This window comes from Urocampus carinirostris, chromosome 15, assembly GCF_059441175.1.
Source record: "Urocampus carinirostris isolate Australia breed hairy pipefish chromosome 15, RoL_Ucar_1.0, whole genome shotgun sequence".
NCBI classification, from domain to species: domain Eukaryota; kingdom Metazoa; phylum Chordata; class Actinopteri; order Syngnathiformes; family Syngnathidae; genus Urocampus; species Urocampus carinirostris.
In genome coordinates this window covers 30,748,891-30,765,950 of record NC_142363.1, presented here as the reverse complement: position 1 = coordinate 30,765,950, position 17,060 = coordinate 30,748,891, and the positions used below count along the sequence as shown (strand labels likewise).

The 17,060-nt window shown below is 40.3% G+C and overlaps 1 protein-coding gene across 1 annotated transcript in view; it reads left to right on the top strand.

Moving 5' to 3' along the window:
- The window catches only part of mdga2a (MAM domain containing glycosylphosphatidylinositol anchor 2a), a 40,325-nt gene extending 29,141 nt beyond the window's left edge, over positions 1 to 11,184 (top strand). Inside the window, exons 11-17 of the mRNA XM_088354451.1 lie at positions 655 to 832; positions 931 to 951; positions 2,936 to 3,091; positions 6,940 to 7,083; positions 7,160 to 7,284; positions 8,973 to 9,072; positions 9,927 to 11,184. Of these exons, the coding sequence (XP_088210577.1) occupies positions 655 to 832; positions 931 to 951; positions 2,936 to 3,091; positions 6,940 to 7,083; positions 7,160 to 7,284; positions 8,973 to 9,072; positions 9,927 to 10,015 (813 nt within the window). The 3' untranslated portion in view covers positions 10,016 to 11,184. The remainder of the gene's footprint in view (positions 1 to 654; positions 833 to 930; positions 952 to 2,935; positions 3,092 to 6,939; positions 7,084 to 7,159; positions 7,285 to 8,972; positions 9,073 to 9,926) is intronic.
- Positions 11,185 to 17,060: the final 5,876 nt, after the last annotated feature.

The window sequence follows — 17,060 nt, the reverse complement described above, 5'->3', positions numbered from 1 at the left end:
GGGTATACTTCTTCGATTTTTGAATATTGCGAGGGCTTCTGGTCCCTATTAACTGCGACAAACAAAGGATAACAGTATGTATGTGTGTGTAACACCAGAAATCTTTTTACTTCACCTGGGATATTTTAATGCCACTAGGAACTGTGGGACTTGTAGTACAGAGACGAATGATACACGTAAACTCTTATGTGTATTGGTTGATTTCTCTGGGACATTTTCAGTTATATTTTTTGCCCCCACATCGAAAAAAGTTACGATCCAGATCTGGTGTATCCATCTATCTGTAGTGTAAGTCTATGCTTCCTTAAAGCCACATTTGTTTGTCACTAGTCATGTAAATGATTCATTTGAATTGCTCCTATCAGGGCCCAGGAAACAGAAGTCCCTGGATTAGTTTGAGCGTACTGGCGCTTTTAAAATGATACTGAATTTTTGCGATGTAAATAAACAGAAAAAAATCCAAGGCGATAAGAAACGAATCGCAATATGGCGAGGAAATATCGAAGCAATTTCAGGACCCCCAAAAAGTCAAATTTCATGTTATAATGCCTATTTGACCCCTGTACTGTACACTAGTTTTTTTCCACTCGGTTACTTCCCCACCCTGGTTAGGTTGGGTGTTAGCGCTAATGCTAACATTCGCGTTTTTGTCAGGTGGGGCAAGGCCGTTGGTGGGAGCAGGAAATCCCCATGGAGTCCAACATCCTCAAGGGGCAGCTGCTGACCCACAACCTGACGGAACTGGTGAAACCCGAGTCCTACCTGGTCCGCCTGACGCCCATCACGCGCTACGGCGACGGAGACGCCACGGAACGCCTCATCGCCTACAGCGGTATTACTTCCTGTCGGCTTGAGAGCTCAAAGACACACAAAAACAGCGATGCGTGTTTGTGTGTTCTGTTTCTGAACCAGTCTTGTTTCCCTCTGCAGCGCCAGTGAATCCACACCTCAGTGAGTACTTCTTTGCAATCGGATGACTTTCACCCCTCCTGGCATGAATTTTTAGGTTTCAGTTACCCTTGGAATTCAGTGATTGTCGTACTGTAGTTCCCTCTAGTGGGGAAATGACAGAATTCATTTTCAAACTTTCAAATTAGATTTTGGGGAGTCCAATGCAATGAATAGTTTGCCTTTTGCGTTTATTTTAACTGATGTTACATCTTGAAACAGTCATTAATTATTATTCGTACATTTTTTTAATTATATAAAATTACTGAGGTGACTTTTAATGGATGGATGGATGGATGGATGGATGGATTGAAGGTTGGATTAATTGATGGATGGATTGATAGATGATAGATTGATGGATGTATGGCTGAATTAAAGGATAGATGGATGGATGGATGGATGGGTTGATTGATGGGTGGATGGATGGATTGAAGGTTGGATTGATTGATTGATGGATAGATGGATGGATGGGTGGGTGATTGGGTTTTTTTGGATGGATGGAACAAAGGTTGGATTAATTGATGGATGGATGGATGGATGGTTGGGTTGAAGGTTGGATAGATTGAAGGTTGGAATGGTTGATGGATAGATTGATGGATGGATGGATTGATTAAAGGATGGATGGATTGATTGATTGATGGATGGATTGATTGATTGATGGGTAGATGGGTGGATTAAAGGATGGATGGATGGATGGATTGATTGATTGGTGGATGGATTTATGGATGGAAGGATTGATTGATTGGTTGATTGATTGAAGGATGGATGGATGGATGGATTGATTGTAGGTTGGATAGATTGGGGGTTGGATTGATTGTTTGATGGATAGATTGATGGATAGATGGCTGGATTAAAGGATAGATGGATGGATGGATGGATGGATTCATTGATTGATTGATATCTATGGTTCCAAATTAGGATTTCAATCAATCCAATATATTTTAAGTCAAACTTTTTTAGGTAACTTGTCACATATTTTGTATATCAAAAGTAACTTTTTTCTGGTACTTTGTTCAAAAGTATATTTGAATATTTGCATGTAAATGTATTTATTGAATGTACTAATCTATATTGGTGTATTTACCATTGACAGAGGGTTTAGTTTGGTGAAATTAAATATATGTTTAGCTCAATAAACAAAAGGTCTTATTTGTATTATATTGATCTAGTACTTAAGTAGGTTTATCTGTAGTTTTGGTGTATGTTATCGTTTTAAGAGTTCTTGGGTAACTATTTTGGGACATTGTAATATGATCAGGAATGTGTAGGAATTATTTCACTCTATTTAATTAAACAATTTCTAAGGAGTTTTTTTTAATTAGTTTTAGTGTGTTTTTAATATTTACAATAATTTAATTTTAACCATGTATTTCAGATGTTTATTATTAGTCTATTGATAGTATTTTGACTTTTGGGAAGTATTTTAAGAGATTAATTGGGCTCCTAGATCGGCCCCTCGGCCCCATTTTTTTAACCCTCTAAAAAGTTGCCCACCCCTGTTCTAGATAATGGTGTACATCAGGTCTAAGTGCCGGTACAATGACTTAAAATGCATGCACTGTGCAACAACCAGGCCATCCTTCTCCCTCAAGGACAAGAATACTATGAGGTCAACATCACTTACAAGCTATAAAATAAAAGTATGTCTTAAACATCGATTTAAAAACTTCCACTGAAGTTGTAGGTCGTATCTCAGAAGGCAGAGCATCCCACAGCACAGGGACATGAATAGAATACGCTCTCGAACATGTGGATTTCTTCTTGGCTCTTGGAATGATGAGTAGACCAGTGTTTTCTAAGCTATGAACAGGAACATAGGTAACGATTAAAGTAGAAAGAGGGTTTTAAGTACATGCAAAATTCTGTATGTTGAAGTTCGAACACCGGAGCTAAAACGACTCCCGTTTACCAATCTGTTTGAATACAGAGTCGTTGAAATACAGAGGTATAGGTAGATTTCTGTCACTAACAGCAAACTTGTGTGCAGGGGAGTTCCAGTGTGCTTTCGAGGACGAGGCTTTGTGCCTGTTCTCTCAGGACAAAAACGACGATTTTGATTGGACGCGCCATAGCGCCGCCTCCCGGGACACAAAGTACACGCCCAATACTGGACCCAGCGCCGACCGGCGTGGATCGAAACAAGGTCTCAAAGACACACGATTCAGAAATTGTCTATTCTGTATTTTGGGCAAGAAATAGATGAAGACGGATACCGAGTATCAGTATCGGTTTTTGTAGGTATTGGTACTTGCCATGGTGGCTGATATAGTATTTGTAGTAGTATTTGGTGTCCAAACGGGGAATACACATTCAAAATAAAGATTGTAACTTATACTGTCGATAATTTCAGGGAACCAAAAAATAACAGTGATTAATTAGCTTTTTTTAAAATTAAGAAGTATTTTGGTTCGTGGTATATATTATGCATCGGTGGTATTGGTAGCTGGCATCGACATTTGGCTGTTGAAACCAAACTTTTGTTGGGTGGATTAAAATGAAAATTCCAAGTAGCCTCAGAGACCTTCAGAATGATCTAAAATAGTGACTTGAAAGCAAAGTTGCAGAAAATATATCACAATTTTAAGATAATTAAAGTAATGATATATATTAATATAATATGACTATTCTAAACATAATTAAATATTTATTTATCCATAAATACATTATCTTGATTTTATTGCAAATTCATGAGTATTATCTTTCAATTTTAAAATAATTATGATGATATTAATAAATACATAATATAATATAGATGATATAAAACAATACAATAATGATAAATATGACAGTAATAATAATGTGAATCACCTAATCTTGATTTTATTTCCAAATTATGACAATTTTTCTTTCATGTTTTGATAGAATTAAAAATCTGACATTTTAGGAAATGTGTCTACTTCATTTGGACAGGTAACTTAAAATTAGTTTTACCTGGTTATTTCAGTATGAGAAATTATTTTCCCCCCATTTTCCACTTATTGAAACATAAATATTTTGTTTGTTTGTTTGTACATGATTCAAATTGAATCGTTTCTTCCGGCGCCGTCACGAATGGCAGCCACTCCAGCAGCTCCCGTGTTATTTTCGATTGTTCTCGATTGTTTGTTCTCAGCTCAGGGATGCTGCTGGAAATGTGAATTTCCCTTCGGGGATGAACAAAGTATCTATCTATCTATCTATCTATCTATCTATCTACTTATTCAAAGGTTTTTTTTTTAATCAAAATCAGTGTGATTAGACATCAAGCATCATACAAAGACACTAACATTAGCAGCTACCGTCCATTTTCGCAATGCTAGCATTAACAGTTAGCGTTTGTCACACTAAGTTACGTGCCAAATGAGCAGGGTTGGGTAGGGTTACTTTAACTTGATTTCTTTCAATTACTTTTGGATTACTCCAATACCAAATATGCCAATAAAAGACAAAAGAAACTAAATATGAATAAATTTATGACTCACAACACGTAGTAAGCTTTCTCTCCTGGCTTTGATCTCTTTGATCTCCGGCAAAACTAACATAAAATGCGACAGAAACAAAATGAAAATAAATCCAAACAGCTTGCCAACATCATTTTTGCCGATCCATGTATTCCGTTACTCCCCAAGCCTGCACAAAATTTTGTCATTTTATTCATATTTAGTTTCTTTTGTCTTTTATTAGCATATTTGGCATTGGAGTAATCCAAAAGTAATTGAAAGTAATCAAGTTAAAGTAACCCTACCCAACCCTGCAAATGAGTTAGCATTAACTGCTAGTGGCTATGTTGTAATTTTGCCCGTGTACCCAAATGCAGGGAAGCAGAAACCTCACAGTACTCAAAAATGATTGTATTTAATCTGAAAAATGATCAGTAAGGTAACAAACGGCCAAAATCAACAATAAACTGTCTTACAGTAAAAACAATTAAACAAACCTCAGAAAGCAGGATGGATTGGAAAAAATGTGATCATGAGAAACGAAGGTGGAAATGAAAATCACAATCACATTCAAATGTCCTAACGAAATGATGCGTTGGAATAGCGTACATGATCCTTCATGAATAAATATACTCATAATTATTATTATATCCTAGGTACAAATGTTGCTCTCTCACGTTAGCTTTACGGCGTAATGATTTTGGGCATTTCCGAGTTACCCTTAAAGCAAAATTTCCCGAATGAATTTACTGAAGCCACTTTGAGTGAGTTGAGCGTGTCTGCGTGTGGGTTTGTTAGGCACGGAAAAACTAAATGGTTATATGTAAAGATGTCTTGTTAAAGCAGATTAAGTGCAAAATAATAACAATTCATGTACTTTAATCCCACATGCACACGCACGCTTGCTGTTTCTCAAATAAATTCCTCTTTTTTATTCAACCGCGTTGGCGTTAACCCCGCCTGCTCTTTCAAATCCACTTTTATAAACACGCACACAATGGATGAGTCACATGGTACTGAAACACGTGGGTATCTCCTGCAAGATTTCGTTCGCTTCCTTTGTCACGAATAATAATCCCATTATATCTGATGGCGTGACCGCTTTTCCGGGTGCAACCAGTAGGTGGCGACAACCTTCCCGGAATATGTGTGTGTTTACTGTAATCCCTTGTTCATTGTGGTTAATCAGGACGGAAAACACCCACGATATATAAAAATCCACCAACTTTCCCCCACGTCTCAATTTTTACCAGGTACTCTGCAACGCCCACCTCGCAGCTATAGTCGACCGGAGATAATGGATCGCGGCAAAATGGGAGTTGTCCATTTAAACAACGGGCATAAAGAACGGAAAAAAGAGGCACCAAACATGACACAAATTTGCTCTCTCGGCCCCTGATCTCAGAAACAGTTGACTGAGGATAGCGAAATGCGATTGGGATATTAGATCCTGGATTTACGAGTGCAGTTCACTGTGTAATGGACAGGACGGCAAAAAAGGCCTGACAAAATTGTGCTCTGCTATCCTGCGTTCACAGGAATAGTGAATCAGGGATAAAAGATCGCGACCTTGTAAATGCTGATCACTTTATGGTAGACATAACGGCAGAAAAATGAACTTGTCCAATCCCCACTACCAGCAATATTTGATTGGGTTAATAGAGAGCAGCCTCACAAGTGTAGTTCACTCTTTGGTGGACAGAACGGAAAAAAAGAACTGACAGGCCTAAACAAAAATGCGCTCTGCTGGTTCCTGCTTGCAGCAATACGCGCCGATGAATAATAGATTGCTGCATCACAAGTGCAGTTCACGTTTTGATGGATGGAATGACAAAAAGAGCCGCAAAGCCTGACAAAAATACGCTCAGCTGGGTTCAGCTTGCAGCAATATGCGATTGGGGATAATGGATTGCGGCCAAACGAGTGCAGTTCAAAAATTACCAACAAAAGGCTACCAGGAACTACAAAAATGCATTCTGCCGGCCCCAGCATGTAGCAATAGGCATCTTTACAAGTGCAATTCACTTTTTGGTGGATATAATAACAAAAATGAGCAAAATGTGCTCTGCTCGCCCCGCTTGCAGCAATAGGCGACTGCGGGTAATATATTGCCACATATATGTGGTTCACTTTTTGTTGGGCAGAACAACAAAAAAGAGCTGCCAGGCCGGTCCCAGCTTGCAATAGTCGACTGGGGTTTTTAAGTTGCGGCCTTACAAGTGCACTTAACTTTTTGATGGACAGAATGGCAATAAAATAGCTGCCTGGTTTGACTAGGATGCACATTGCTGGCTCCTGCTCGTAGCAATTGTCAACCAGAATATTAGATTGCGGCCTCACAAGTACAGTTCACTATTTGGTGGACCAAACGGATAAAAACAGCTGGCGGGCCCGAAAAAAAATTCGCTCTCCCAGGTCACAGCAGTCGGTGACCAGGGTTAATAGGTTGCGGCTGCACTGTTGCAGTTCATTTAGGGGGAAAGAATGGGGGGAAAATAGTCAGTATTCTTGAGCATGTCTATCTTTGTAATACACAATTATAGAAGTGTAACATAAATCTGATGTTTCGTAGGGTACTACGTTTACATCGAAACTTCCCGCCCGAGGATGGAAGGCGACAAGGCCCGCCTACTTTCGCCTTCTTTCAACACGGGCTCCAAAAGCGGCGCCACCTACTGCCTGGCCTTCTACTACCACATGTATGGCAAGCACATAGGTGAGTTAGCACTGCGCTAGCTAGCCCGTGCTAAATGACGTCAAGGTTTCACAGAAATTTTGCGATTTGCCCGCAGGTTCGTTGAACGTCCTCTTGCGGCAAAAAGGGACGACGGAGACTTCGGTCTGGAGTCTGAGCGGTAACCAAGGCGACCGTTGGCGCCGGGCAGCTATCAACATTCACCCCAGTGCCGATTTCCAAGTAATCCAAATACATTCAATAGGTTATTGTCGTAAGATTTTTGTATGAAGTAAGTTGATTGATAAGTTTAAACTTTAGTAGACACTCAAAATAAAGAGAGAAAACATCAGTGGATTTTGAACTTGCAAGGACAGGGATAGAAGCCTTCAGATAAGAAATTCCAACCTGTTCCTGAGGCCCACCCATGAGCCTTTTCTTTTTAGTACATATCCTAGGTTACACAAGGGTGTGGAATCAAAGAACAGCACAATGATTTGCCTATAGCGACAATGATGTAATAGTCAAAAGAGCGGACAGGATTCCTATGAAATCTCCTTTGCAGGTTTCACATCTTAAAAATAGAAAAAAATGTATCATTTATGTTTATAATTAGTTTTTGAGTACACCATGCCTACCGTCAAGCTCGGTGGTGGTAGTATTTTGCTGAGGGGATTTTTTTCTGCCAATGGAACTGGTGCTTTACAGAGAGTAATTGGGATAATAAAGAAGGAGGATTACTTTCAAATTCTTCAAGATAACCTAAAGTCATCAGCCCAAAGTTTGGGTTATGGGAGCAGTTGGGTCTTCCAACAGGACAATGACCCCAAACACACATAAAAATGGTAACGGAATGGCTAAATCAGGCTAGAATTAAGGTTTTACAATGGACTTCCCAAAGTCCTGACTTGAACCCCATTGAGAACTTGTGGGCAATGCTGAAGAAACAAATCCATGTCAGAAAGCCATCAAATTTAACTGAACTGCACCAATTCTGTCAAGAGGTGTCGTCAAAGACTCAACCAGAAGCTTGCCAGAAGCTTGTGGATGATACCCAAAGTGCCTAATGAAGTGAAAATGGCCGAGGGACATGTTATCAAATATTTTTCAGATTCAGATATGCAGTACTTTATTGTAATTCTTGTACACATGTATACGGAACGAAATGTCGATACATCTGACCCGCACAGTTTCCTTGAATGTACAGATATAAATATGTAGTATTGAGTTTGAGTATTGAAATACTAAATAATATACTAAATAAAGCTATGAGTACTATACGGTAGTGCAAAGAGTGCAAGAGGAGCAGCTGAACAGATGTGCAAAATGGGCAGTCAGGTAAACAAGTCACTAAATATTAGCGCTGCTGTATGTACATTTTTGACCCAGCAGATTTGATCACTTTTTCTGTTAACCCATAATAAAGTCATAAAAAAACAAACCTCATACAATTTTTGTGAGAAATAACAATCTGTTCCAATCACTACATCAGAGAAAAATCAGAGGTGTAGAAATAACTGGAAACTCGAGAGAGCCACGACATTATGTTCTTCACAAGTGTATGTAAACTTTTGACCACAACTGCATTTGAAATATATTGAAATTAATAAAATAATACCAAAATAAGCTACTTTATTTTTGCAGTCTACTATAAAATCAAAGTCACACTCACAAAATCTAACACAATAATAATGTTTATTTTTTTATTTTTTACTTTCTTCTGTAAACACATCTCCAAAACATAGTATCGGCTCCAAGTGTTCAATTATCGGGGAATTTATTTTGCTGTTATCCGTTCCATGAACATCGGTCCAATAATGATCCTGCATCCCCATTTTATGTTGATGAGCACAGTGAATAATGGTTTTAAATTGTTCTATGAAAGTCGACTGCTAACGGCTAAGCTAAGCGCCTCAAATTCCTCCAATCAGGTGGTGCTGGAGGGCGTTCGTGGCGCCGGCATTGAGGGCGACGTCGCAATCGACGATATCACCATCCAAGAGGGTCAATGCAAAGACCCGCCGTCCAATAGTAAGTGAGCCACCCACTTCCTGTTTCTGCTCCGATTGGAATTGCAGGGATCCCCTGTTTTTTGCGGTTAATGTGGAGCAGGACCACCAGCGAAAAAAGAAAATCCAAAAGTAGCGTCGCACCTTCATAAAAGCCCCCGAAGGATTAAGTTTACTACGAGATGACCTCATTACTGACTGAGAGCATACGACAAAATAACAATCATAGATCATAGACAAATAATAACACACAACATATCATTTTAGTTGAATAAGTGGTTTTATTGCTATCATACAAAAGTAAAATGAAATCGAAGGGCTTTTCCTTTCAGTGTAAGAAAGCAATTTAGAGAGCAGCCAGCTAGCTGTGTGTTAGCGTCGGATGTCCTCGGATGGAGACAGGTCTTCATGACGGTTAAAATAAAACCGTCCCGAATTTGTTGCTCCAAATCATCCGTCTAATGACTAATGGACCTGCCGTTGGCAAGATACGGGGTTCACTGCAGCGTCTTTGACAAGTTGTTAGCCCAGCTGTTAGCAGTAAGCCAGACCAATAGCACCGCTCTTACCTTCTCCCAGATGCCGCCCGAGTCTCTTTTGGAACCCAATAATAATCCACAGAGGACCCGCTGGTGATCACAATTTCGTTGCGCTCATTTGACTTTTCTCAGAGTCGGATTTAATGTATGAATTTCTTTTCAATGTAATGAGCTGCTAAAAGCTAGCGGTCACAAAAAGTCACACTGGTAGTACAAACGGACAATGTCCTCCAGACTGGGCAGAGAGCAGCTGATGATTTCCTGGGTTGTGTTGATGACTGTATGATTTTCTTTCATCTTGATGCACTATACGAAAATGTTTTTTCGTCTTTTTCAGACCTGATCTCTTTCGCCCCGCCCCGCCTCCCTGGCTTCTGGCTTCCGTGCCTCTCCCTAAGCTTGACTCTGATTGGACGACATAGGTGACATCGCCACTGCGTTTGGCCCCGCCCCTATTTCCTCCGCCGCTGCTAATCAGAAACTCTTAGCTGAGCTTAGCTTTGTTTTCCCTTCTTGTTTTGAAATGGCGACCCCTGCTGAACCCTTAACCATGATCAGACTGCAAGGCCAGCGAAAACATACACACAATGAAAAAAAAACACAATAACTCAAACAGAGAACATGGTATTTGTGTGTATATCCTATTTAGTGTTTTGTTATCTATCTATCTATCTATCGCTCTCTATCTCTCTCCTTTTCTGTCGCTTAATCTGTCGCTCCCTAGCTCTCTCCTTTTGTATCCCTCGCTTCATTTATTGATTTCTCTTTCTCTGTCTCACTCGCTCTCTCATAAAAAAGTAATATTATTATTATTAATGTGAATGTTATTATCACAGTTGTAAAAATGTGTTCATCTCGTGGCGACATACCAGAAAAATTACATAAAAGTACCAATTTAATTTAATAAATAAAATTAAATTGGTACTTTTATGTAAATTTTCTGCTCAAATGTAACAAGCTAAACATATTCCATGTTTTGTTTGTAAACATAATTTCAATAGCTACTGCATGGAGTTAGTTTGCAATTTATAAATATCTATTTTATGAAACAAATTTACTGCGGGCCGCTCAAAAATGGTTGGTGGGCAACAAAAGGCCCCGCGCCACAGTTTGGACACCCATGTCTGTTACGATATACACATGAATACCTGGAAACACGCACACACACAGAAACACACTGAGAAGACTTAAAACTGATTGTGAAGGTGGCTGCATTCAAAAAAATATATTTTTATTTTTTCGGGGTGCGTCTGCCATGACACTCAAGTGCCTTGAATTGAGACAGTGTGCCGTCGTCACGGCAACACCTGGACGGAACAGGTCGGAAAAGGGGACGATTCTCCCGAAAGTCCACAGTGTGGAATTTATTTTTCAAACAAAGCACAACAAAGACAGCAATGTTGGAATTTCCCTGACTCCGCCCCCTCCAGACGCGTGGAGACGTCTACTTCCTGTCTGGGCAGGAAGTTGACGGGCGATGAGGACAGTATCGCCGAGGATCGCTCGATTTTATGGACTTTTTTTCCCTTCCTTACGCATGTTTGACGAACAAAGTGATGGACTGGAGACAATAAAAATGATTTTTGTCAAGTTTATGTAATGATGTCATCAATTTCCTTTGCATGGGGTTATCACGACCAGTAGGGGGCCCTTTTCAGCAGTTCTTTATAATTTACCACAAGGATAGAATTTCTATGACTCTTTTCATTGATTTCATAAGTATGTATATCTATTTGTCTGTTTGTCAGTGTCTCTGTCCACCCAGGAAAAATGGGAAGGAGTTTAGATATGACCACTGTCTTTCACAGGTAGTCAGGTAGGTTATCCGAGATGTGAGAAAATCCCCAAATTTGACTCCGTACTTTTGGTTTTGTTGAATCAGCATTTTTCCCCCAGAAAGACAATCCACTCTTCCAGGCCAGAACAACATTGAATATCAACATTATCTTTTACAGGCAGGCAGGTAAGTTACCCCAGATGTGAAAACTGCCAACAAAAGCTGACTTGGCAATTTTGGGCAATCAGAAGCTTGACATTTTACTCACCTAGACCAGAACAAGTATGGCCAGGATCACAATATTTCACAACCAATCAGGTAAGTCACTCTAGAAGTCAAGTCAATTCATGTTTACTTGTAACGCCATTAATCACAAGAAGTCTAAAAGGACTGTACAGACCATTGAAAACTACAGTCTATTATGACACCATCCCCTGATCTAAAACTTACATGAGGGCAAGGAAAAACTCAAAAACCTCAGCATGGCGTAACCCCCCTTCCAGGATGATTGAGTCGTAGTTTTTTGGGGAGGAGCTTTAATCATTATTTTAGGCAGTTATACGCCATACCTATGGCCTGCAACCAAGGTCCTAACACGAGTGGCTAGAGAAGGAAACTGACCTGTAACAATAAAAAACGACTCCGTGACATTAGCACGACTACCTGTGGAAGGTGAGTGACACTGAAGAATAAAGAGGAAGGAGCTAGCAATAACAATAACTGCTACCCATATCCTGCAGTCAAGTGGCTAACAAGAGTGGCGAGAGAAGAAAACTGGCAACAAAGTGTAAGATGCCCGAATCACAGAACTTGGTGACATTCAGCTGTGAAAAGTGAGTGGCACTGAAAGGAAGCTGGAGCATCTAACAATAACAGCGAGCCAAGAAACGGACTAAGCGCTTTTGGTTTTACTGACTATGCAGTTCTTCCAGAAAGACATTACCCTCCTCCAGGCTAGAACAACATTTTAATTTCAACACAATGATTTTCAGACAGTTAGGAGGGTTGACCTATATGTGAATAAATACTTTATTTTTGCATGTCGAGGTCGGTTCCTCTTCCCCATTAACTGCCGTTAACTAGGAATTGCATAATCACCTTAAAACAAATATAAAATGTATTTGTATAGCACTTTTAAGGTGAAATGAATCTCAAAATACCAGTAATGCTTAAATATACACACACACACACACACACGTTCAAACATACACACAAATACAAAATAAATAGCTAATAAATGAGAAAAATGATCCAGCTAAAGATTCCCCTAGAATAGTACAATTTCTTTATTGTATTCCATTATTTTAAATATTTCATTCCCGATTTTTAAACTTTGTTCTTTGTAGGTTCATACATTTATTAAATATGTAATGTCTATCAATAATTTAAGAAATAATGTTTATTACTTTTGGTGTTAGTTTTGTCATGATTACCGATGTGAATCACCTGTGCCTGCTCATTTGGCGCCAACTACCGCGGGTTCTGATTGGCTCCCTGTCAGTATTTCAACGGAGTCCTGTCAATCCCCTGTTGTCAGTCCGTCTGCGAATCTCCGTGTATACAGGGCAAGCCTTTTTTGACCCTGACCCCCGCCTGTCCCGTTTTGGCTCCCGTTTGTCTCTGGCTACAACCCGTTTTGATCCCAATCACGTCTGCTCTCCCGTCCCGGCTTACGACCCCTATTTGTTCCCGACTACGTCTACTCTCCCGTTCTGGCTCACGACTCGCTTCCGACCCCGACCACGCCTTACTCTCCCAGTCTCCTGTTTATTATTCTCTCCAGTTTTCGTTCCCGTCTAGTTTGTCCTGTTTTATTTCGATATCCTGTTTCATTATCATTCCTGTCTGTCCCGTTCTGTCCGGTATCCACCGGTATCTACTCGGGCAATTGGTATGGACCCATTTTTTTCGTCCCTGTCACCGCCATCGCTCGCTACTGAAGATCCACTGACGCATTTGGAGCACAATCCGAGTATAAGAGCGACTTGCTTCCCGCGCCCAGTGAACACTGGATCGTGGGCGCAGTCCTTCCCCTCTCTTTCAATAAAACTTGTGGTAAACGTCACGCAAGTGGGTCCTGTTTCTGTTCTGGTCCTGACAAGTTTTGTGTTTTGTGGGTCAAGTCAAGTGAAATGAAATGAAATCATTTGCATTTATATGGTGCTTTTCAAGTCAATGACTTCCCAAAGCGCTTTACAGCGTGCTTCACATTTCCCAATAGCGGCCTTGTATTGCAGCCATGTAAGACGCTAACCTGCTTATTGGGGGTATAGGAGTTCAGTGTCTTACCCAAGGACACTTCGACATGTAACACGGACAAGCCGGGATTCGAACTGGGATCCCTTGATCCCAGGACGAGCGCTCTACCTCCTGAGCTACTGCCGCCCAACAACTATTTGTGACGCCCTTAATCACAAAGTGTCTCAGGTACAGGTTACCATGACACCCCTGATCTTAAACCAACATGCGGGCAAGGAAAAACTCAAAAACCTCAGGATGGGGAAAATAAGAACCATGAGAAGGGGCCTCACAAGTGGTAATCTCCCCTCCAGGATGACCAGGATACAATAGATTTAGCATTGGTTAACAACAATACACAAAACATAATGAACATCAATAAAAAAAGACAGGTAATATGTCGAAATTTGTCCAGAAAGTCCATGGCATCAACGACACCTTGAGCCTGCAAAATTGTTCAAAAAGTCCATGACAGCAACGAGTTTCCCATCTCTGCATGCTGGTCCATGCAGGGTCTTATACTATAAATATGTTTAAAATTAACTGGAAGGAGCACAACCAAGTTTATATTTAATTATACATGCCAACCTCCATCCATTACCTGCACCGCTTATCCTCAGTAGGGTCGCGGGGGTGCTGGAGCCCATCCCAGCTATCTACAGGCAGTGGGCAGGGGACACCCTAAACTGAATGCCAGCCAGTCGCAGGGCATACGGAGAAGACCCACGCGACCACGGGGAGAACATGCAAACTCCACACGGGGAGGCTGAGGTAGCTGGACTTGAATCCTGAACCTCCGCACTGTGGGGCTGCGTGCTAACCACCCAGCCGCTGTGCCGCCCTACATGCCAACCTTTTGACATTAAAAAGCGATAAATTCAATTGTGCACTCTTTACGCGCAAATTACAATCCGTCTGTCACGGTTGCCATGGCACCCAATTGACCCCGCCCGTGTGGTGCCAGCTGCGGCTCATTGACTGATTGGCATTACGTCTATTTAAGCTCAGTGCTCTCACTCTTCGTTTGTCGGTCTGTCAACGAAACTCTGCCCCGAAAGACGTGGGTTTTGACTCGGTCCTGTTTCCTGTTGGCATTCCCTTTTCAGTATTTTTCCCGTTTATTTTCGTCCTGTTTAATATCGTCTTCCAGTTTCGTTCCCGTCTATTTTTTTCCTGTTTATCATTCTCTCCTGTTTTCGTTCCCGTCTAGTTTGCCCTGTTTTATTTCGATATCCTGTTTCATTATAATTCCTGTCTGTCCCGTTCTGTCCGGTATCCACCCCATCTGTCCGATATCTACTCCAGCAATTGGTATCGATCTCGTCGGCCTCTGGCTTCCTATCATTTCACGCCAGACTGCTGCCTAACGTGCATGACTCCCCATTCCCCGTCAAATAAAAGGCTTGTGTGAGAAACCTCACGCGTTAGGGGCCTGATCCTGTTCTGGTTCATGGCACCATCTTCTAAATATTCAAAAACAACCACATGTGCTTGTTTCTGGGTTCATACAAGGGTACGGAAGCCTTGAAAGCGCTTGAATTTTAACAAGATTTCAAAAGTGTTCAAATTTTAGGTGAAGAGCCTGTAAATGCTTGCAATTGTTGCGATTTTTTTCCAGCAGTCTGACTCGATAAACAACACATTGAATAAAGAAAAATAAATTGAGTCTGGGGTATCACGGCGGCGCAGTGGTTAGCGCATGTGCCGCACACTTCTGATGTCATGAGATCGAAGTTTCCTGTGTGGAGTTTGCATGTTCTCCCTGTGATTGCGTGGGTTTCCTCCAGGCACTCCGGTTTCCTCCCACATTCCAAAAACATGCATGTCGGGTTAATTGGCTGGTCCAAATTGTCCCTAGGTGTAAATGAGCGAGTGAGTTGTCTGTCCCTGTGTGCCCTGCGATTGGCTGGCAACCACTTCAGGGTGTCCTCTGCCCACTGCCCGAAGATAGCTGGGATGGGCTCCAGCACCCCCGCGACCCTACTGAGGATAAGCGGTAGAGATAATGAATGAATGAATGAATAAATCGAGTCTGCTTAAAAATGACCCCGACATACCCAATTTCTCTGTGCCGTTGCATTTCTTCTTCCCTCGTGACTAACGCCAGCTGGCATTAGTTTGTATGGCGTTGTTATGTGAAGCATCATTGCCCTCTACTTGTCACACACTCTAGAGTCAATTATGCGGGGTACCGGAGAAATTGCAGGATTGGCTTTGAAAGTGCTTTAAAAGTGCTTGAATTTGGCATGTTTTTAAAACGGAAGTGGCAAACCTTTAGGTCTTCAAGGGTTTTTTGTTGTTGTTTGACTTGGAAGCGGAAAATTTTTCTGAAAATTGGTAAGGGGAGAAAAGTGGTAGTCTGATGAGTAAAGCGGTAGTGTCGGTGAGTAGGTTTGATTATTGTGAATTCCAGAAAAACGCAAAGCTTTCAATACCATATTTTTCTCCAAAAACAAAACAAACAAAAGCACGAAATTTTTTTGGTTTGAACAATTTTATTGACACTATTAACAGCAAACAAACAATGTGAGGCTTGAACAATTTTTCTCGATAATTTTAGCAGCAATTAAGCATATTCACAATTTCGTTATATCTGACAATATGACATTTTAACAATTTTTTCAACATTTTTAACAGCAATTAATGGTTTGAACAAATTCATTGACACTATTAACAGAAAACAAACTTGTCAATCTCAACAGCAATCAAGCACATTCACAATATTATATTTCAATATGACATTTAACAACAAACACAATGTGAGGTTTGAACAACCCTTCTCTAAAATCTTAATAGCAATCAAGCGTATTCACAATTTCGTTGTATAACATCTTTGTTACAAATCCACCGACACCAACAGCAGCAAAACAAATACGACAATCTCAACAGCCATCAAGCATATTCACAATTTTGTTATATCTGACAATATGACATTTTTTTTTTTGGTTTGAACAAATTTATTGACACTAATATTAAAATAAAACAATCATGACAATCACAACAGCAATCAAGCACATTCATAATATTATGTTCCAATATGATGTTATTACCAGCAAACACATAGTGAGGATTTGAAAAAAAAAACTTCTCGAAAATCCTATTAGCAATCAAACATATTCACAATTTCATTAAATGACATCTTTGTTAGTGTCAATAGATCACCAACAACAGAAAACAATTATGACCAACACAACAGCAATCATGCATATTCACAATATTATATTCCAATATGACGATTTTAACAACAAACACAATGTGAGGTTTGAACAACCTTTCTCGAAAAACTCAATAGCAATCAAGCATATTCACAATTTCATTATATAACATCTTTGTTAGTGTCAATAGATCCGTCCAGGCCAAAGTTGATTGTCCTCGGTCTGAAAAAATCCACCGACTCCAACAGCAGCAAAAACAAAACCGACATGAATTAAACAATTTCAGAGTTATTTTCTTTCA